The 23,942-nt window shown below is 38.5% G+C and overlaps 1 protein-coding gene across 1 annotated transcript in view; it reads right to left on the reverse strand.

Annotated features, from left to right (window-relative positions):
• TRMT11 (tRNA methyltransferase 11 homolog) overlaps window positions 1-21,432 on the reverse strand; it is a 62,877-nt gene extending 41,445 nt beyond the window's left edge. The window contains exons 1-6 of the mRNA XM_082633449.1: window positions 21,328-21,432; window positions 6,225-6,290; window positions 4,347-4,420; window positions 1,037-1,118; window positions 856-948; window positions 483-617 (exon numbers count right to left, since the gene is read on the reverse strand). Coding sequence (XP_082489575.1) covers window positions 483-617; window positions 856-948; window positions 1,037-1,118; window positions 4,347-4,420; window positions 6,225-6,290; window positions 21,328-21,399 — 522 coding nt within the window. The 5' untranslated portion in view covers window positions 21,400-21,432. The remainder of the gene's footprint in view (window positions 1-482; window positions 618-855; window positions 949-1,036; window positions 1,119-4,346; window positions 4,421-6,224; window positions 6,291-21,327) is intronic.
• Between the last annotated feature and the right edge of the window lie 2,510 nt (window positions 21,433-23,942).

Genomic DNA, 23,942 nt, shown 5'->3' on the forward strand with positions numbered 1-23,942 from the left:
ATCCTCTTGCATTTCATCAGAATCTCTGGAAAAACAAAACACACAACCACATATTTTCCATTGATTTTAATTCATACAGTAGTTCTGACTCTTCAGCTCCTTTAAAGTTTTACATATAGTCAAATACAAAGGCCTACCACTTAGCATTTTTTCTTTTTTTTCAATTTTTTATTGAAGTATAGTTGAATTACAATGTTTATTACCGCTGTACAGCAAAGTGACTCAGTTATACATATATATACATTCTTTTTCATATTCTTTTCCATTATAGTTTATCACAGGATATTGAATATAGTTCCCTGTGCTATACAGTAGGACCTTGTTGTTTATCCATTCTATATATACCAGTTTTTATCTGCTAATCCCAAACTCCCACTCCTACCCTCTCCCACCCCTCTCCCCCTTGGCAACCACCAGTCTATTCTCTATGTCCCTGATTCTGTTTCTGTTTCATAAAATAGGTAAAAAGAACACTTGCTTACCCATCTACCAAAATAGATATTATGTGGATTCTCAGGGATGCAGTTTGGGTCCAAACCATAATCCTCCAAAATAGAGAATATATGTTGTGGCTTCTTTAAATTCACTTTTCCTTCAAATGGCAGAAATTCAAGTGCCTAAAAAATAAAAGTAATTCTAATGTCCTATAAAAATTTAAAAGAAAACATAGTGCTTATATAATAATACCAATCTTGTAAGTCTGGTATCAGCACTAAATAAGACAAAACATGAAAAGTACTTAGCACATAATGTGGTACAAAAGAAGCACTTAGTAGACATTGAGGATATTATATATCAACAGTGGCTATATTACATTAATCTCATAGGTTTTTGGTTTTTTCTAAATACACTTACATCTATCCGTTTGACTTTTTCTTCTTGTGTCAACGTTTTATTAAATGTGTGAATCTTTATTTTATATGTAGAATCTGAATGCAGAAATGGAACCTAAAATAAGAGCAGATAAATTCTTTAAGCTTAGTAATTCTACAGTATCTACAGATATGCTTACATAAAACCACATTTCACTACGCACCATCTTCTCCACAGGGTAGTTTTTCAAAGAACTATATAGCTCCTCTGGAGACTTTCCATGACCCCATAGTTCAAATATAGACCTAGGAAATAAATGATTGACATTAACCTCAGTAAAAAAAAAAAAAAAATGAGTTCATACAGTAATATGTAACAATTATTTCACTGGTTCTTTATGCTTGCTCCACTAAAACAATTATTGCCTATGTTTTCTAAGCTATAAATGAGAAATACGCATTCTGGAAACAAATATAGCTTAAGTCTAAATTAACACAGAAGTTGAACTTTACACAAAGAAGGAGGATTTACAAGTCAAGATTTTTTGAAGTTTTCATCATTTAAAAAAATTTTTATTGGAGTATAGTTGATTTACAATGTTGTGTTATCACTTCATCATTTCTTAACTAGAACACAAATGATTCCGTAAAATGACTTGTGATTTTAGTGAAACAGTAATAAAGGTGCAGGAAATTCAATCATTCTCATTGTCTTCTGAATAAAACAAAAGGAAAAATGACCAGATAAAAATGTTACCATTAATATTTAGCCATTATTTAATAACATTTAGTAATAATGACTTACAAAAACAAAATTCTTACTACAAAAAAATCTCAAGCGTCTATCAACTTCAAGGAACATAAAAAATTAAGCAAAATTTCATTGTAATGAATGAAACAATTCTTAGAATTAGTTGTAATGGAACTTGATCTATATATTAGCACAACTTTGTGCATCTGAATTCAATTACTTTATGATTGTAAGTAATGCTGCCATTAGGACTGAGGATACTATCTTCTGAAAATGAATTCCTCCTTTCCCTTGTAATGAATTATAGAAAGAGGGCCTCTACAGTAATACTACCCTTACTTAGCTAAGTAAGAGCTAACAATATAACTCAAAGTACCAGGGACTGTTCTAAGGCCATTTAATATTAATTCACATATTCCTCACAGGAATCCTATTAGGTAGCTGCCAGTATCATCATCCATTTAACCAATGAGGAAACTGAGGCACAGAAAGATTAAATAACTCTCTCAGGTCACATAGCAATTGGTTAAGCTAAGATTCAAACCCAATCCATCTGACTCCAGAATCTATACACTGCTTCTCAGATATAAATATGCAAAAAGACAGGAACTCCACGCCATTCAGGAAAGGCACAGACAATTCCATAAATCATAATTATCCCTAATGAACAATTATACGGTAATTTATAGGAACTAATGCTTGTAGTGATAACCTAGAGTCAGTAAAAATGAAATAATACTCCCTACCCTCTTTTTCAGAAAGAATTTATATAACATTAATAAATTTATACTTAAATGGCAAAATAAAAATATTAGATATATAACATCATAAGCTTCAGTTATAATTGGAACACTGGAGTAACACCTTTTGTGATTTAGATTTCGGAGTAAACGGTTTTCATATATATGACTGCACTATTATGATCCCTATTTTAGAGATTATAAAACTTATATGAATTGCCACATCTCATGAGTGCTACATAAATAAGCATGGATGTCAACTTACTAATATAATATCAATATGACCTAAAATATTTCACTGATTATAGCAGTAATAATGAAACCTTTCTGACAAATAAAAATGCTTTAAGAAACTATGCTTTGAGGGAAGAAGGGTAATAGAATGGGGAAAGATACACAAGGAGCACCAATGGTTTCTGTCATGGTTTATTTCTTTAAAAAAAAAAAGGCTGTGGCAAATATCTCAAAATGTTGAGATCTAACAAGGTAGGTACCTAAGTGTTTGTTATATATCACTGCTTGTGATATGCTCATACTAGTCCATGTTAAAAATAAGTCAAATAAAATCAACTTTCAATCCCTATTCTACCACAAAAAAATTTGAATTTAAGTTAGCTTTGAATGCACAGTTCTAAAAGTCTATTAGTTCCAGAACAATTAATGCTACAATTAGAACTTTAAATTTTATCCTCTGAAAATGAATTCCCCCATTTCTATTAAATTTATAGAGAGAGGGCCTCTGCAGTAATACTGTTCTTACTTAGTTATCACTTAAGGTATAACCTCAGCTATGCAAAATATACAGAGGCTAAAAAGCAGCCAGGGACATTATTTCATAATGTTATACAACTATTACACAACTATTTATTGTACCATTACTCAAATATATTCATCAGAAGATATGAGCTTTGAAGGAAGTATACAAGTTCTGGTTCTCAAGTAGCTATTTTAAACCTATAAGCTTTACCTTTGGAATTCAAACACCTCTGACAGCCATAAATTTTAATACGCTAATGTAGAGTAATAATTATTCAAAGGATGTGTTTCTTAGTTCTGTTTCTGCTTTCTAGTCATTTTTATTGACTAAGTAAGACCCATCAACAAGCCTCAATTTATGAGATTAGATTTAGCACTGCAGCTAATTTTCAATAGGATAAATTTAATATGTGGGTTGTAGTCTATTCAATAATATAGCAATGACATACTATGCTATAAAGTATTGCTAACCATGCTAACAGAACTAGATATATGTAAATTCTTATTTGCACTGCATTATTAAATATTGTAATTTCTAAGCAAAAAGAAGTTTTCAGAAATGTTTGGGGGCAGGGGGGCATGTAAAAAAAAAGCAACTCAAGGATAACATAAGTTGTTCAGTTCTTAAAATGGTAGCTAAAAATGCAGTTTAATTTTCAAACCCAAAGATAGAATTCTCCAACAATAAAAAAAAAAAATGAAAAAAAGAAAAGAAATGAAAAAAGAACAGATACTAATGATAAAAGCTAGAAAACACTCAGGCAGGATAAATAAGGATGACATCATTATATTAATCCATATCAAGATATGATAATCAGAGTTCCTCTAACAAATAAAACAGAAAACATACTGTATGGTAGTCCTCATTTTTTGTCATCTTACACTTCACCAATCTGTTCATCTAACTAAAAACCATCTATAAGAAAAACATTTTTAGGTTTTCAATACTTTGGTTATAATTAAATGTGGCATTTATCCTATGTAATAACATAGCATTTACATCTTACACCATATGCTTGCTTAATGTAGAAGTTTAAAAAAATTATTCTAAAGCAAGTGTTTCTTCATTTCACCACTGAAATTCTCTCACCCTCAGTTTCAGCAGATAACTCTCCTCTGTTCTCCTACCACCATCCAGTGGCAAATACATGTAACTACAAGCTAAGCTGAGCTCCCCAAACAATCAATCCCTTCTACCTTCTGCCAACATAAGCAAAAAATAGGACAGAGTCGTTATGAGGAGTCTGGTTTACACTCATGCAGGAGGACACTATAAGTTTTTCTTACTTGGCACACACTGTCCGTTTCATTAAGTTTCTGGCAATATCTTCAGAGGGAATGCTAAGAATCCAAAAAGGAGACTGAAAGAAACAACAATATATGGTTTTATGGCCTCATATGCTTTCGTTTAAGAAGTCAATAAGGAGAGATTCCTATCTGCTACTTTTATGTAAGAATATCTGATTTGACACTAACCAAAATAAAAATTGCTCCAATAGTTAAAAAAAAAAGTAAATTATTTTAATAGGTAACCTGTTAAGATAATACAGTACAATATCAGAACACTTTTATAAATGACTGTATAAATGAAAACATCAGCAAATTTAAGGATATTTAAACTTCAGGTTAATTTTGTATTTGCTCTTTTATAGTTTGATCAAGAATTAATGAGTATTTTACCCCAAAATATAATTTCAGAATTTTTTTATTGTTGCTAATTATTTCTTATAACACAGCTATTTTATTTTTAACTACTAAGTAATGTATTTCTTTGAATGATCCCTTTTTTTCTAGGTAGTTGTGGCCACCCGAGGGGGTGGGAAACATAGTTATTGTCTCTGCAATAACTATGATGGAAAATTATACAGTATATTATTAAATTATCATTTATTGGGCTTCCCTGGTGGCACAGTGGTTGAGAGTCCGCCTGACGATGCAGGGGACATGGGTTCGTGCCCCGGTCTGGGAGGATCCTGCATGCCGCGGAGCGGCTGGGCCCGTGAGCCATGGCCGCTGAGCCTGTGCGTCCGGAGCCTGTGCTCCGCAACGGGAGAGGCCACAGCAGTGAGAGTCCCGCTTACGGCAAAAAAAAAAAAATCATTTATTTTTATTATTTTATCTAAGGAAAAAAGTTCCAAGTGCATCAGCGGGTTTTAATACCCAAGATTATAGGCACTTCTGTGCTCCACCCAGATAACCACTTGCCAGAATGCAGCAAAATGTAGCAGGATCCTAACCTCAGTTTAACACCCTCACCCAGTTATATCCACACTCTCCCTCTTTTCCTCCTCCCTCAATAAGTGAAATTCATTCAGGAGTACAAGTCCAACACCAGGAGACTTTCAACTTAAGTTCTCTCATCTTTTGTGAAAAGTCCTCCCTGCCATACCCAGCCTTTATTCCAATATTTACACTACCCTACAGAAAAATTCAAAATAATCCAAACAGGAAAAAAGATGGTCATGTCAGTATTATTTTTATTAGGAAAAATTTAAAAGCAACCTGAATGAAATGAAATCATTAGATAAATTACGGCAGAGCTAATCGATGGAAAATATTACACAGCCCTGTTAGTAATGAAAGCTATGCAGAAATATGCGCCTATATTAATGCTATCAAATGAAAAAGAGATGCAGAAGTTCACTGGTAGCAATACCACTGAGGGGAAAAAACGTATACGAAAAAAGACTAGAAGGCAGTACCCCAAATTATGTCATGTCAAGGAAGAAGAATTGTGAATGATTTTTTTTTCTATTTTCCAAACTCCTCTGATAAACCGTCAAATACAAAATATATAAACTCAAAATTTCACACATGCACAATTACAAATTTTAAAATGAGTACCAATATAAGCCTGAAATTCAGCTAAATTCTAAACTCTAATTATACCTCATCAATAGAAGACAGCCCTTTTTTCCAATGAAGCAACAGATATAAATTATGGTAAAACTGTTGAACTACAATTTAAAAACTAATAAAATAAGTGAATACTGGAAATAAATCTAACTTTCCAAAACCAAAATTTCTCTAAAATATCCCTTTTATTCAATTGCCCCTAAAAACAGACACAAGTAACCATAAAAATATAAATTTAAGATTTTGAGTTCTTTTCTTTAAATCCAAGGTTCTACATATGGTCTAATGAAAAATACAAATTCAACTTACCTTTCCATAAGTTTCCTGACTATTGGTGAACTGACCTCCAAAAAGTGAAAGCAGAGACTGTATTTCCTATATTGAAAATATCAGAGAGAGAATACATTTTAACATAGGGAACTTAAAGTCTATTAAGATGCAGTTATAACACACACACAAGAAGAGCAGATTATCTACCTAAGGTGTTTAAATGTCAATACCAGAAAAATTACAACTCTGGGTTCTAAAAAAATTTTACAGTCACAATCATGGTAAGTAATTTCTGAGAAATTTTAGAAAAAAGAAAAAAAAAAGCATTGCCAAAAAACTTTGAGAAAATGCCCTGATTTTTAAAAGGAAAAAGCAGATTACAGAAACAATAGATTAGTAAATCTGACAATGGATCAATACAAATAAGTTACATGATTTGAGGATGTTCAGAAAAGAAAAAACATGTTCGTAATGATGTTTAGGATTCCTGTGTTTTCCCTTTGAATATTAATATCATAAACATTTTCTTCCTTGGCATCAGGACTGCAAATTTCTCAGTAGGAAACAATATACTTTTTGTTGGACATTTACGTGTTTTCAATTTTATCAGTTTAAAACAAAGCTAAATACTTATTTTCACAAATATATGGCTTCCATTTGAGACTGTTTCTTTAAAGTAGCATTACTATACTCAGAGATGTGAAAAATTTTATGGCTTCTTAGAGTATATGTGGTCAAAATACGTTTTTTTATTTCTAACATCTTTATTGGAGTGTAATTGCTTTACAATGAATGGTGTGTTAAGTTTCTGCTGTATAACAAAGTGAATCACCTATACATATACATATATCCCCATATCCCCTCCTTCTTGCGTCTCCCTCCCACCCTCTCTATCCCACCACTCTAGGTGGACACAAAGCACAGAGTTGATCACCCTGTGCTATGCAGCTGCTTCCCACTAGCTATCTATTTTACATTTGGCAGTGTATATATGTCCATGCCACTCTCTCACTTTGTCCCAGTATACCCGTCCCCCTCCCCGTGTCCTCACTTCCATTCTCTACGTTTGCGTCTTTATTCCTGTCCTGCCCCTAGGTTCTTCAGAACTTTATTTTTTTTTAGATTCCATATATATATGTTAGCATATGGTATTTGTTTTTCTCTTTCTGACTTACTTAACTCCGTATGAGACTCTACGTCCATCCATGTCACAACAAGTAACTCAATTTTCTTTCTTTTTATGGCTGAGTAATATTCCATTGTATATATGTGCCACATCTTCTTTATCCATTTATCTGTTGACGGACACTTAGGTTGCTTCCATGTCCTGTCTATTGTAAATAGAGCTGCAATGAACACTGTGGTACATGATTCTTTTTGAATTATGGTTTTCTCAGGGTATATGCCCAGTAGTGGGCTTGCTGGGTTGTATGGTAGTTCTATTTTTAGTTTTCTAAGGAACCTCCATACTGTTCTCCATAGTGGCTGAATCAATTTACATTCCCACCAACAGTGCAAGAGGGTTCCCTTTTCTCCACACCCTCTCCAGCTTTTATTGTTTGTAGATTTTTTGATGATGGCCATTCTGACCGGTGTGGGGTGATACCTCATTGTAGTTTTGACTTGCATTTCGCTAATGATTAGTGATGTTGAGCATCCTTTCATGTGTTTGTTGGCAATCTGTATATCTTCTTTGGAGAAATGTCTATTTAGGTCTTCTGCCCATCTTTGGATTGGGTTGTTTGTTTTTTTGATATTGAGCTGCATGAGCTGCTGGTATATTTTGGAGATTAATCCTTTGTCAGTTGCTTCATTTGTAAATATTTTCTCCCATGCTGAGGGTTGTGTTCTTGTCTTGTTTATGGTTTCCTTTGCTGTGCAGAAGCTTTTAAGTTTCATTAGGTCCCATTTGTTTATTTTTATTTCCATTTCTCTAGGAGGTGGGTCAAAAAGGATCTTGCTGTGATCTAAGTCATGAATTGTTCTGCCTATGTTATCCTCTAAGAGTTTTATAGTGTCTGGCCTTACATTTAGGTCTTTAATCCATTTGGAGTTTATTTTTGTGTATGCTGTCAGGGAGCATTCTAATTTCATTCTTTTACATGTAGCTCTCCAGTTTTCCCAGCACCACTTACTGAAGAGGCTGTCTTTTCTCCATTGTATATTCTTGCCTCCTTTATCAAAGATAAGGTTACCATATGTGTGTGGGTTTATCTCTGGGCTTTCTATCCTGTTCCATTGATCTATATTTCTGTTTCTGTGCCAGTACCATATTGTCTGGATTACTGTAGCTTTGCAGTATAGTCTGAAGTCAGGGAGCCTGATTCCTCCAGCTCCATTTTTCTTTCTCAAGATTGCCTTGGCTATTCGGGGTCTTTTGTGTTTCCATACAAGTTGTTAAATTTTTTGTTCTAGTTCTGTGAAAAATGCCATTGGTAGTTTGGAAAAATGCCATTGGTAGTTTGATAGGGAGTGCATTGAATCTGTAGATTGCTTTGGGTAGTAGAGTCATTTTCACAATGTTGATTCTTCCAATCCAAGAACATGGTATATCTCTCCATCTATTTGTATCATCTTTAATTTCTTTCATCAGTGTCTTATAGTTTTCTGCATACAGGTCTTTTGTCTCCTTAGGTAGGTTTATTCCTAGGTATTTTATTCTTTTTGTTGCAATGGTAAATGGGAGTGTTTCCTTAATTTCTCTTTCAGATTTTTCATCATTAGTGTATAGGAATGCAAGAGATTTCTGTGCATTAATTTTGTATCCTGCTACACTACCAAATTCATTGATTAGCTCTAGTAGTTTTCTGGTAGCATCTTTAGGATTCTCTATGTGTAGTATCATGTCATCTGCAAACAGTGACAGGTTTACTTCTTCTTTTCCAACTTGGATTCCTTTTATTTTTTTTTCTTGTCTGACTGCTGTGGCTAAAACTTCCAAAACTATGCATAATAATAGTGGTGAGAGTGGGCAACCTTGCCTTGTTCCTGATCTTAGTGGAAATAATTTCAGTTTTTCACCATTGAGAATGATGTTGGCTGTGGGTTTGTCATATATGGCCTTTATTATGTGGAGGTAAGTTCCCTCTATGCCTACTTTCTGGAGGGTTTTTATCATAAATGGGTGTTGAATTTTCTCGAAAGCTTTTTCTACATCTGTTGAGATGATTATATGGTTTTTATTCTTCAATTTGTTAATATTTTGTATCACATTGATTGATTTGCATATATTGAAGTATCCTTGCATTCCTGGGATAAACCCCACTTGACCATGGTGTATGATCCTTTTAATGTGCTGTTGGATTCTGTTTGCTAGTATTTTTGTTGAGGATTTTTGCATCTATGTTCATCAGTGATATTGGCCTGTAGTTTTCTTTTTTTGTGGCATCTCTGTCTGGTCTTGGTATCAGGGTGATGGTGGCCTCGTAAAATGAGTTTGGGAGTGTTCCTCCCTCTGCTATATTTTGGAAGAGTTTGAGAAGGATAGGTGTTAGCTCTTCTCTAAATGTTTGAGAGAACTTGCCGGTGAATCCATCTGGTCCTGGGCTTTTGTTTGTTGGAAGATTTTTTTTTTATTTATTTTATTTATTTATTTTTGGCTGCATTGGGTCTTCGTTGCTGCACACGGGCTTTCTCTAGTTAGGGCGATCGGGGGCTACTCTTTGTTGCAGTGGCAGGCTTCTCATTGTGGTGGCTTCTCTTGCTGCGGAACACAGGCTCCAGGCAAACGGACTTCACTAGTTGTGGCACACAGGCTCAGTAGTTGTGGCTCACGGGCTCTAGAGCACAGGCTCAGAAGTTGTGGCTCATAGGCTTAGTTGCTCCATGCATGTGGGATCTTCCTGGACCAAGGCTCGAACCCGTGTCCCCTGCACTGGCAGGCGGATTCTTAACCACTGTGCCACCAAGGAAGCCCTGTTGGAAGATTTTTAATCACAGTTTCAATTTCAGTGCTTGTGACTGGTCTGTTTATATTTTCTATTTCTCCCTGGTTCAATTTCAGAAGGTTGTGCTTTTCTAAGAATTTGTCCATTTCTTCCATGTTGTCCATTTTATTGGCATAGAGTTGCTTGTAGTAATCTCTCATGATCTTTTGAATTTCTGCAGTGTCAGTTGTTACTTCTCCTTTTTCCTTTCTAATTCTGTTGATTTGAGTCTTCTCCCTTTTTTTCTAGATGAGTCTGGCTAATGGTTTATCAATTTTGTTTATCTTCTCAAAGAACCAGCTTTTAGGATTAATTGTCTTTGCTATCGTTTCCTTCTTTTTCATTTATTTCTGGTCTGATATTTATGATTTCGTACCTTCTGCTAACTTTGGGGTTTTCTTGTTCTTCTTTCTCTAATTGCTTTAGGTATAAGGTTAGGTTGTTTATTTGAGATGTTTCTTGTTACTTGAGGCAGGACTGTATTGCATAAACTTCCCTCTTAGAACTGCTTTTGCTGCTTCCCATAGGTTTTGGGTCATCATGTTTTCATTGTCATTTGTTTCTAGGTATTTTTTTATTTCCTCTTTGATTTCTTCAGTAATCTCTTGGTTATAGAGTAGTGTATTGTTTAGCCTCCATGTGTTAGTATTTTTTACAGATTTTTTCCTGTAATTGATACCTAACCCCATAGTGTTGTGGTTGGAAAAGAAACTTGATATGATTTCAAGTTTCTTAAATTTACCAAGGCTTGATTTGTGACCCAAGATATGATCTATCCTGGAAAATGTTCCATGAGCACTTGAGAAGAAAGTGTTATCTACTGTTTTTTAGATGGAATGTCCTATAAGTATCAATTAAGTCCATCTTGTTTAATGTATCATTTAAAGCTTGTGTTTTCTTATTTATTTTCATTTTGGGTGATCTGTCCATTGGTGAAAGTGGGGTGTTAAAGTCCCCTACTATTATTGTGTTACTGTCGATTTCCCCTTTTATGGCTGTTAGCATTTGCCTTATGTATTGAGATGCTCCTATGTTGAGTGCATAAATATTTACAATTGTTATATCTTCTTCTTGGACTGATCCCTTGATCATTATGTAGTGTCCTTCTTTGTCTCTTGTAACATTCTTTACTTTAGAGTCTATTTTGTCTGATATGAGGATTGCTGCTCCAGCTTTCTTTTGATTTCCATTCTCATGGAATATCTTTTTCCATCCCCTCACTTTCAGTCTGTATGTGTCCCTAGGTCTGAAGTGGGTCTCTTGTAGACAGCATATGTACAGGTCTTGTTTTTGTATCCATTCAGCCAGTCTATGTCTTTTGGTTGGAGCATTTAGTCCATTTACATTTAAGGTAGTTATCGATATGTATGTTTCTATTACCATTTTCTTAATTGTTTTGGGTTTGTTACTGTAAGTCTTTTTCTTCTGTGTGTTTCCAGCCTAGAGAAGTTCCTTTAGCATTTGTTGTAAAGCTGGTTTGGTGGTGGTGAATTCTCTTAGCTTTTGCTTGTCTGTAAAGGTTTTAATTTCTCCATCGAATCTGAATGAGATCCTTGCTGGGTAGAGTAATCTTGGTTGTAGGTTTTTCCCTTTCATCACTTTAAATATGTCCTGCAACTCCCTTCTGGCTTGCAGAGTTTCTGCTGAAAGATTAGCTGTTAACCTTATGGGGATTCCCTTGTATGTTTATTGTTGCTTTTCCCTTGCTGCTTTTAGTGTTTTTTCTTTGTATTTAATTTTTGACAGTTTGATTAATATGTGTCTTGGCGTGTTTCTCCTGTATGGGACTCTCTGGGCTTCCTGGACTTGACTATTTCCTTACCCATATTAGGGAAGTTTTCAACTATAATCTCTTCAAATACTTTCTCAGTCCCTTTTTTTCTCTTCTTCTTCTGAAACCCCTATAATTCGAATGTTGGTGCATTTAACGTTGTCTCAGAGGTCTCTGAGACTGTCCTCAATTCTTTTCATTCTTTTTTCTTTATTCTGCTCTGTGGTAGTTATTTCCACTATTTTATATTCCAGGTCACTTACCCGTTCTTCTGCCTCAGTTATTCTCCTATTGACTCCTAGAGAATTTTTAATTTTATTTATTGTGTTGTTCATCATTGTTTGTTTGCTCTTTAGTTCTTCTAGGTCCTTGTTAAACGTTTCTTGTATTTTCTCCATTCTACTTCCAAGATTTTGGATCATCTTTACTATTATTATTCTGAATTCTTTTTCAGGTAGACTGCCTATTTCCTCTTCATTTGTTTGGTCTGGTGGGTTTTTACCTTACTCCTTCATCTGCTGCGTATTTCTGTGTCTTCTCATTTTGCTGAACTTACTGTGTTTGGGGTCTCCTTTTCGCAAGCTGCAGGTTCATAGCTCCCGTTGTTTTTGATGTCTGCTCCCAGTGGGTAAGGTTGGTTCAGAGGGTTGTGTAGGGTTCCTGGTTGTGTAGGCTTCCTGGTGGTTCAGAGTTGTGTAGGCTTCCTGGTTGTGTAGGCTTCCTGGTGGTTCAGAGGGTTGTGTAGGCCTCCTGGTTGTGTAGGCTGGTTCGAAGGGTTGTGTAGAACTGGTGCCTCATCTGGTGGATGAGGCTGGATCTTGTCTTTATGGTGGGCAGGACCACGTCTGGTGGTGTGTTTTGGGGTGTCTGTGAACTTATTATGATTTTAGGCAGCCTCTCTGCTAAAGGTGGGTTTGTGTTCCTGTCTTGCTAGTTGTTTGGTATAGGGTGTCCAGCACTGTAGCTTGCTGGTCATTCCGTGGAGCTGGGTCTTAGCGTTGAGATGGTGATCTCTGGGAGAGCTTCTGCCGTTTGATATTACGTGGGGCCGGGACGTCTCTGGTGGTCCAATGTCCTTAGCTCGGCTCTCCCACGTCCGAGGCTCAGGACTGACACCTGGCTGGAGCACCAAGACCCTGTCAGCCACATGGCTCAGAAGAAAAGGGAGAAAAAAAAAAGAAAGAAAGAAAGGAAAAAATAAAATAAAATAAAGTTATTAAAATAGAAAAAACTGTTAAAAATAAAAAAATTAAAAAGTAATTAAAAAAAAGAAGGAAATAAAGAAGAGAGCAACCAAACCAAAAAACAAATCCACCAATGATAACAAGTGCTAAAAACTACAGTAAAAAAAAAAGACAGTCAGAACCCTAGGACAAATGGCAAAAGCCAATCTATACAGTCAAAATCACACAAAGAATCATACATATACACACTCACAAAAAGAGAAAAAGGAAAATATATATATATATATTTAAAATTTAAAAAGAGAACAACCAAATCAATAAACAAATCTACCAATGATAATAAGCTTTTAATACTAAACTAAGATAAACATAAAACCAGAAACAAATCAGATGCAGAAAGCAAACCCCAAGCCTACAGTTGCTCCCAAAGTCCACCACCTCAATATTGGGATGATTCGTTGTCTATTCAGGTATTCCAGAGATGCAGGGTACACCAAGTTGATTGTGGAGATTTAATCCGCTGCTCCTGAGGCTGCTGGGAGAGATTTCCCTTTCTCTTCTTTGTTCGCACAGCTCCTGGGGTTCAGCTTTAGATTTGGCCCATCTCTGCGTGTAGGTCGCCTGAGGGCGTCTGTTCTCTGCCCAGACAGGACGGGGTTAAAGGAGTGGCTGATTCGAGGGCTCTGGCTCACTCAGGCCGGAGGGAGGGAGGGGTATGGAATGTGGGGTGAGCCTGCGGCAGTAGAGGCCAGCATGAGGTTGCAGCAGCCTGAGGCGTGCCTTGTGTTCTCCCAGGGAAGTTGTCCCTGGATCATGGGACCCTGGCAGTGGTGGGCTGCACAGGCTCCCGGGAGGGGAAGTGTGGATAGTGACCTGTGCTTGCACACAGGCTTCTTGGTGGCTGCAGCAGAAGCCTTAGCGTTTCATGCCCATCTCTGGTGTCTGCGCTGATAGTCATGGCTCGCGCCCGTCTCTGGAGCTCATTTAGGCGGTGCTCTGAATCCCCTCTCCTCGTGCATCCCAAAACAATGGTCTCTTGCCTCTTAAGCAGGTCCAGACTTTTCTCCGGACTCCCTTCCAGCTAGCTGTGGCACACTAGCCCCCTTCAGGCTGTGTTCAGGCAGCCAACCCCAGTCCTCTCCCTGGGGTCTGACCTCCGAAGCCTGAACCTCAGCTCCCAACCCCCACCCACCCCGGGGGGTGAGCTGACAAGCCTCTCGGGCTAGTGAGTGCTGGTCAGCACCAACCCTCTGTGTGGGAATCTCTGCGCTTTGCCCTCCACACCCCTGTTGCTGCACTCTCTTCCGTGGCTCCGAAATGTCCCCCTTACCGTCCCCATCTCTGCCAGTGAAGGGGCTTCCTAGTGTGTGGAAACTTTTCCTCCTTCACAGCTCCCTCCCAGAGGGGCAGGTCCTGTTGCTATTCTTTTGTCTCTGTTTTCTCTTTTTTCTTTTGCTCTACCCAGGTATGTGGGGAGTTTCTTGCCTTTTGGGAAGTCTGAGGTCTTCTGCCAGCATTCAGTAGGTGTTCTGTAGGAGTTGTTCCACATGTAGATATAATTTTGATGTATTTGTGGGAAGGAAGGTGATCTCCATGTCTACTCCTCCGCCATCTTGAAGCCACTCCCAAAATACTTTCTTAACGGACTGTTCTAAATTATAAGGTGAAAGTATCAATTTGCCTTCACTACTGCTCAGTTGGATGTTGTACTGTTTTTGTTAATTAAGTAGATTAAAAAATAGTACTTTTAACTTGTTATTTTAATTTTTTGATTACTAGCACAGAAAATTATTTTTATTATATTTGTTTACAAGCTGTATTTGGGACCATTTTTTTTCTAGAAACTAAAATCATTAGTAATGTATTAATTTATGATTAAAAGACTAAAAGATGAATAATAGAATTTTACCAAATGTCAGGAGTCCCTTTAGAGGTTAACTCTGCTGTCTTGTCCAGTTAATTAGATGAATAAATATATGTTAAATTTAAAAAAAGAAAAGTGATTAACTAGGGAGCATCACTGTGGATTCATTATGTACAAGTTATGGTACGTTAACCTCCTTTCTGGATAAAATTACAGAACTAGAAAGAGAATACAAAAGCTACTTTAAAACATCAGGTATGCAAACTTGAAATCTGTTCAGATAGTACATATAGTCTATGAAGCAATCACTGTGTGTTGATAAACACAGGATGATTATACAAACTTTATGATTTATACTACTAACAAATTTTGCCTCCCCAAATAACATAAAGCAGGTAGAATCCCACTCCTCTGTATAGGTCTTAGAGAGGAGTAAACCTAATGAGAGATAAGTGTCCCCACTGCGGGGTGCCTACAATCTCCTCTCATCCCAACTAGGGGAAGGAACGTTTAACACCACGCCCATCATGAGCCACAGCCACCATGACAGAATGTACACCCAGACCATGAAAGAATGGGAGGTTTGAACAACTAGTACTTTCTCTGTTTTCCCTTTTGTCTATGCAACAAATCATTTTTTTAATCCCTGGCATTAGAAGGTGCTGAACTCAGTTGAATCACATGGACAGACCAAGAACTAGCATAGACTATCAGTAAATCACTGAAGGTAGTCCAAAAGTCATTTTGCAACATGGGTGACACAAATTTGAATAGGAGGCATCACTGGACCTCAGAGTCAGACCACAATTTGTTCTTCAGTTCTTCCAAATAGCAGCTGTGTGATTTTATTTTTTTTTTTACAAGAAGCTTAACTCCTTTAACTCTCAGTTCCCCCACCTATAAAACAGGAATCAGCTACCTCACGAGGTAAGGTCTGTAAAGAATGGAGCAAAGAACCTAGGCTGTTATTAAAGGAATCAAGCTGATGATGACCAACACTATCCTTGAAGTCCAGTGAGTCAAGAAATCAAGCGAGACTGACAAAGTTATAATCCTTGAAAGAAAAAAATGAAGTTATAGATTGTCTCTTGACCTAGAATGATTATTGTTCATTCTGTATTAAACCATATTATGAAATCAGCTTTACATTTAAAACAGGAAAGTGTGCTGCTCTTGGAATACATTGTTAGAAATTAGCAACAGGTTAAAGCACAAAGGTTCTAAGAGTTGTTTTTTTTTTAAGTGAGGATTATTGGAAATTTTACGGCATAGGATTAGCACCATTACCTAAAATCTAAGCAATGATTTAAAGTGAGAGTAAATGTGATAATCCAAGTTTCAAATTTAAAAGCAAAACACATATTAAACTACATCAACCTACTTGGAAAAATCAAAACACAAGATTTTTATTCATCATATGGCAAATTCACTTTCCAGTTGAGAATCTTTTTACATCAGGAACAGAAGAATTTATATTAGACATTGGATATAAAAATATGGCATGATCCGATGCATACCTGATGCATTAATTCACACGAGCTTTTCAGTTCTTTTAGCCACTCTTTCATCCATTTAGTTTGCTTCAGAACCAGCAATAAAACCCAGGGGTCTGAAGTTTACTTTTAGTACAATAAGGCAGCTGCCAACTAAAACTGGCCCTGATTAACTGCACAGAGGTAAAACCAGACCACACTTGCACTCAATCTTTCATCTTAAATCATAAAGGCAGCTACTCATTATAGCTTTCCTGCCTAGCAGTTCTCATACAGTAGATGGGTCCAAAAGTGTAGACTGTCCTTTTGATTGCCTTCCCTGAAGAGATCCCATTTCACTCAATTCAATATTTATTAAACAACTAATATATGCAAGGCACTGAGCTATGTAAAGTTAAATATATATTTATCCTGAGGGAGCATAAGCTCTACTAGAACTAACAGTTAATCCAGTAACTGAAAAGTGAGGTGTACAACAGTGAGTGCTCTTAAAGAAGCAAATAAGTATTGTACCAGAGTACAAAGGAAGAAAAGATTACTTCAGTTTTAGAAGAAAAGTTTCAATGGAAACTCACTTAAGGGGCTTCCCTGGTGGCGCAGTGGTTGAGAGTCCGCCTGCCAATGCAGGGCACACGGGTTCATGTCCCGGTCTGGGAAGATCCCACATGCTGCGGAGCGGCTAGGCCCGTGAGCCGTGGCCACTGAGCTTGAGCATCTGGAGCCTGTGCTCCACAACGGGAGAGGCCACAACAGTGAGAGGCCCACGTACCACAAAAAAAAAAAAAAAAAAAAGAAAGAAAGAAACTCACTTAAGCCCTGATACACAGGGAGAATCTGTATAGAGAGAGGACTTTCACTTCCAGTGATGGCAAACTAGGTGATTCAGATTAAGCCTCCTGATGAAAAGAATTTTTTAAAAAACCTGACTTCTGCTTGAAGGCATCAAGAGATTACAAGAATTACCAAACAAAGATCCAGGAGAGGACAAAAATCTCAAGGTGCAGCCACTCTCTCCCTGGGACATTTACCAATTCCAAAAGCAGCTATGAGGGTGGACAGCCCTTTTGACAGCTTAATGGAGCTAGAGGAACAAAAAGAGTATAGGGCCAACAATGAGAAGGAAAGGAAGTTTGATAAACCACCCAGTTTAGACTGGCATCCCCACAGCTAAGCACACTAGCAGTATGTGCAAATCAGAACAGAAACAGAACTTAATGGCTGAACACCAGCAAGTGATCCTAGTGTGTTAATGCTCCTATATTCTTCAAGAGGATTTACATAATCCTAGCCCTCACTTATTTTTTCAAATAAATTTTCAAATATATCTGGCATATATTTAACAAACACCCAGCACACACGTGAAAAAGAACCAAGAGAAACAATATATAAAAGAAACAGACCCATAGGACCCCTTTTTTCAATTACATACTTTAACATAACTGTGCTTTCTATATTGAAGGGGATAAAAGACAAAATTAAGAATTTTGGTAGAGGATTAAAAAAAAAGGAAATTGCACATTTGAAAAAGAATCAAGTAAAAAATATAAACCTAAAATAAACAAAAATGTGGGCAAATCTAAATGAATATTGACTATATAAAATCAGTAAAATGAAGAGTGGGATAGGAAAGACCCAAACAAGAGGGCATCATTCAGGGAATAATGGGGAAGTCTATTTTGGCTGCATTGTTTGTGGGAGGAGGGGGTGGGAGGACACAGAGGAGAAAACCATGCAACTGCAGGCCTTGAATGCCAGACTAGAGTTTCAGCCTTGGGACAATAGAGACAGAAAAGAGGGCTGAGCTTTTGGAAGATTAAACTGGCACAAGGGAAAGATACTAAGAAGAATTTAAGAAAGAAAAAACAGGTAAAACCAGCAAATACTACGGATGCTATTTTTAAGACTGCAGCCTAACCACTCCATTCTCCCTGCATTATCTGACTATAGGCACTCACCGTCCTTGGCTTCTCTCTAGTTCCACCCCAGTATCCTCTAAGTGGTATCTTTTCTCTGGTACTCCAGAACTATCTTTTTAAAACACAAATGATTGCTAGTCACTTAGTGATTTTAAAAGAAAAAGTGTTTGTCACTTTCTGGCTTAAAAAGGAAAAAAAAAAAAAAAAGGCTCTCCATTAAATCTAAAACAAAATCCAAATTCCTTCCAATGGTTTCATAACACTTCAAAATCTGGATCCTACCCACCTCTCTAGCCTCAGTGCCCATTACTTCATCCTCCTTCCCCTCACATCCCACACACAAACCACCATAATCAACCATCCCTCTGTGCCTCTACATTTGCTTTAATTTCTCACTGAAATGGGCTTTCTGGTCCTCTTCATCCCCAGAATATCTCCTTTATCAATTAAGATCTCATTAAAATATTACTTCTTCCATGAAATTCTATGTCCTTGCACCCCATCTTATCAACACACCTGCCCAGCAACACATTAGTCCCGAATCAATGCCACAATCTTCCTTCAAAACTCCTAAGGCCAGTGAGTTGAACACAACTGAAGAAAATCACAGAACCCTGGCACAATTACAAATACATGCTCTTCACCCTCAGCTGGGTTTTCAGCCTCGCTCTAACACCTGAGTTCTTCTCTACTCAACTGTTGTAGCTCATCAGCTCCCTCTTTGCTCTCAATGATTATTTCAGATTTTACTATTTTTCTCAATTTCTCCATTCAATCACTTGGTCCCCCATCTTTCAAGAAATAACCTTGACTCATTCATTACCCAGAAAACAGGCCCTCAGACAACTACCCGCACCCATCTTAAGTCTCCTCTGCCCACGCTCCCCTTCTACTGAAAGGCCAACACCTCCCACTGTGTCCTTATATCCATTTTCCCCTTCCCTTCAGCCTACAAACATGCCAATTTCTCCAAGAGGGATAGGGATCCTCCCTTGACTCTAGGGCCCCCTCAAACTGTTAACCAATCTCTTACTTTCCCTTCTTATGTTAAGAACCGTCTATCTCCCCTTCCTCATTTTCCAGTGACCACTAAACCAAGCAATCTGGCTTCTTTGCCTAAAACTACACAACCACTCTAGCAAAATCCTAAAACTTTACCCTCTTGATTTTTATGGTCTCACATACTTCCTATTCTGATACTTGCCTATCTTCTTCATGACCTCCTTTTCCCAATTCCCCTTAATATCAATGCTTCCAAGTACCTGCATTTGGCCCACCACTCTTTTGAAGCTATGCTTTCTCTGAATAATTTCATTTTCTCTCCTAGAGTTCATATGCAGAAGACTCCCAAATATTAATTACCAGTACGTGCAGCTCTAGCAACATCTGTGCATACTCATATTCACTGCCTCCTGGTCATCTCCATTTGATGTTACACAAGCATAACAAATTCAGCATAACCAAAATTTAAATCATAAAGCTGCCTGTGCTCTCTATTTTAAGTGGAAACACCCTTATATCCATCCCAGGAATCATCCTTGATTGGCCCCTCTTGCCCCCACCTTCAATCAATCATCAAGCTCTGATGACTTTTTGTTTGTTTGTTTGTTTTGCAGTACGCGGGCCTCTCACTGTTGTGGCCTCTCCCGTTGCGGAGCACAGGCTCCGGACGCGCAGGCTCAGTGGCCATGGCTCACGGGCCCAGCCGCTCAGTGGCCATGGCTCACGGGCCCAGCCGCTCAGTGGCCATGGCTCACGGGCCCAGCCGCTCTGCGGCATGTGGGATCTTCCTGGACCGGGGCACGAACCCGTGTCCCCTGCATCGGCAGGCAGACTCTCAACCACTGCGCCACCAGGGAAGCCCAAGCCCTGATGATTTTATCACCTAAATATTTCCCCAGTCTATTCCATCCTCTTACCCCCTGCCCTAGTTCAGACCTTCTTAATTAACAAGACTATTCCAACAGACTCAACTCCCAACTCCTTATTCCTCTCAAATCCATCCTCCGTACTGCAGCCAAAGTGATTTCTTAACAAGAAATCTGATTCTGTCACTTCCTTAAAATTCTTCAATAAAGTCCCCTTCTAAGATCCAGAGTATTTAAGGCTTTGCATTTTCTGAACCCTACCCTCCTCTCCTGCTCTCTTCTTGTCATTCTTTGCTACATATTTGGTAATGCAGTAATAATGAATAGCTTGTAATTCTAATTTACTTATGTCTCTCCTTGGCCTGGCTAACTCCTACTCTTCTTTTAGGTTACAGTTCAAGTGTCATGCCGTCCTGGAAGCCATCTTAATGGCCAACATCACCCACCCCTCAGGTGGATCATATTTCCCTTCTATATGCTGATATTTCCCTACCTATCACTGCACTTACCAACGTTATTTCATGGTGCTATATTTATGCATCTGCTCATCCCTTAGCCTAGACAGTAAACTCCTTGAAGATAGAAACTTTGTCATCATTATATCCCCAGCGTCCAGAATATTCAATTACAGGTACTCTGAAAATGTTTCTTGAATGAATAAATAAAACAATTTCCCCAACTTTTTCATCATCTAACCCTACCACCCACCATCGCCACCACTACGCCAACCCCCACGAAACCTGGCCCGCATACTCGACACTTAAAACACTACCCTGAGTACTTCTGTCTGCTGTCTCTATTCTCTAGATGAAGAGCTCCAGGAGGGAGAGGACCAGTCATATTCACCTGCCTGACTCCGGTACCTGGCACATGGGCTGAAGAATGAATGAAAATGCTTAGCAAGGCTGAGAGGCTGTCTCGGACTTCTCTCTCACACCCTCCGCAGATCTCAGACCAATCCCGGGGGCCGAGGGACTGCGGGGGACGCGTGATCTCCCCGACAAACACAGACGCCCAATGCCCGCGGGCTCGGACTGCGTGGGTCGCCTCCGCCCGCACACCAACCTCCACCCCGCCGTCCTCTCCAGAAGAAAGAGGTGGAGGTCACTGCGGCGCTTACCGGCAGGCGGAACTCCAGGTGTTCCTGTGCCATGAGCAGAAGATACCTGTTCACAGGTCCCAACAGCGCCATCGCATCAGCCCACGGCGCGCCTGCGCCACCGAGGGTGTCTCACTCTTTTCTTCCCCTACAGACCGCTTCCGCTAAGGCGGAGCCTGAGGAGCCAGAAGCGGAAGTGGGGAGAGTCGGTTCTCTCCGGAGGTTCCCGGCTTGCAGGATTTGAGCCCCGCAGTTCCAGGAGAGGTTTCTTCCGCTGCCGGATGCGTTCTGTTTGAGGTCCCGGTGTACCAGGAGCAGGTGTGAGAAGCTGTGTTGTGTTCAAGAGCAGGTTGCGATGAGACAGTGTAGTTCCCAATGATCCTCCACCTAGAATGTACTTTTAACTTCCCCTACAACTCTTCAAATTCCAGGTCTTCGAAACTGAACTGAAATTTCTGTTTTTTCCCTGCAGACTTCTCTCACCACTACAGGCTTTGGGGACTGACTTAGCTGGACTTAGCTATACTTATTGAAGTATAGTTGATTTACAGTGTTGTGTTAGTTGCTGATGTACAGCAAAGTGATTCAGTTATATATATATATATATATATTCTTTTTCATATTCTTTTCCATTATGGTTTATGACAGGGTATTGAATATAGTTCCCTGTGCTATTAAGTAGGACCTTGCTGTTTATCCATTCTATATATACTAGTTTGCATCTGCAGTTGTACTGGAAGGGGCACAAGGGTTCAAAGTCTGCCTTCTGGACAGATGCAGAGCTCCGTCTGCTCACCAAGGCAGATCTCGTAGAGACCTGGCCCCTCTTGTGAGATTACTATTGTGTAAGCATTGGAGCCTCTGGTATAGGCTGCTGCTTATTAAAAAACCAGAGGTGCTCCTGGGAAGGACCAGGAATTGGAAAGGAGAATTTTGAGTTCTGGTTATAACAGGTCACTACAGTGTTGAGACTAGTAGGACACAGTCAGTGAAGAAAGGAAATTAGCGAGTTAACAGGTCCCAGTGGCAGAAGTCACGTGTAATGTCAAAGTTGCCCATACATCTGACTAAACATCTATCACTTGAAAAGGGTTTAGGCGTCCCTATGGTTTAGAACCATAGGGATTTGTGAACCAGTGAGAGGGAGAAAAGCTCTCTTCATACATAATAAGACTAGATTTTTGCAATGAGTAGAAAACAAGGGGTTTTTGAACAGTTTGGAGAGTAAAGTTTTATTGTAACAAGTCATATAAGAACTATGGAAACTTCACTATAGTGAAGCATTCCTGAGGGATTCCAGAAGGGTCCTCAGCATCTTCAGTCTTCATGAAGATAATTCAGGAAGAAGAGAAGAGAGGAAAAAACACTGGCTGCTCTCAGGAAACAAAACTGAACAAGTTGGGACTCTGAGGCACCTGTTCTAGACATAAGCAACTGCAATGGATTTAAATATGATTCAGCTCCTTGAGGTCAAATTTCCAACAAGCAAGAACTCCAGAAGTGGAGAAAAGTAGATCTCATCCTCTGGTGAAAAGATTCCCCAGAACAAACCTGAAGCCCTAATTGCAAACTAGACCAACTAATATGCTTCCTGTGAAGCAAGATCTGTGCATAGAAAAAAAATGTGAAGGAAAACAGGCTGGAGATTCAGCCTTCTCTCCTGGTCATCCTTAAACTCTAATGCTGCCACAATTCTAATAATCAAGGGCCATACATTTCCAGGCAGATGTAAGATGGCAGCATAATTGAGTTAAGCTAGAGGAAACCAACTCTCCCCAGTCTGAGCAACTGCATGAAATGGAAGCAGTTTTCCAAAAGGAGCCTAACCTAGGGCCTGCCAAAATTAGGGATGCCTTTCCTCTTTGGACCAGTCCTTAATTTGATTCTTTTGTTTGCAGTGAGATCGAGATACCAATAATGGTATCAGTCTTTTTATTCCACTTCAAATACAAGGCCATGCAAGACCTGGATATCATCTATGCTGCTCCAGGTTTCAGCTTTGTAGCTTAGGTGGCTTTACACATCTTTGAATGGAATGCCATTTACTACTTCTCTTGGGCAGAACTGGTGTATTAGGGATAAGTTCACAGTGCATTTACTTCATTTGAGCCAGATCTTTTGTCCTTCCTGTTTTCCTCCTTCTCATTTTCCTTCTCTCCCTTCCTTCTTTCCTTCCTAAAATAAAAGAAGAAAATACGATTTCTAAAGAAAGAAAGAAAGGCTTTTGACAAGTAGTTTGCAAATATTAAGTCTCAAAAGTAGGTGTGCAGCTTTCCTAGGAAAAAACACACAGATTCTTGTTTAAGCACAATTCCCAATAATCACCATCTCTTGCTCCTAGTTGCTTCCCATGAGTAGGAAAATAATTATATATAGTAGAGATAGCCTCAAGTCCCATAAAAGGGATTTTCCTGAGCATCTACTATAACAGGGCCCAAAGAAGAGTTTTATTCAATCCCATAGGGCACAGGTTCTCAAATTTAGCTGCACATTGGAATTACCTGAGGAGATTTTAAAAATACAAGGCCCAGAATCTATCCCCAGAGATTCAAATTTAATTTGTCTGGTATGTGGCCTGAACATAGATATTTTTAAAAGCTCCTCAGTGTTTGACTTAATCTGCAGTCACCAGCAGC

Source organism: Mesoplodon mirus (assembly GCF_964341445.2).
Source record: "Mesoplodon mirus genome assembly, chromosome: 10".
NCBI classification, from domain to species: domain Eukaryota; kingdom Metazoa; phylum Chordata; class Mammalia; order Artiodactyla; family Ziphiidae; genus Mesoplodon; species Mesoplodon mirus.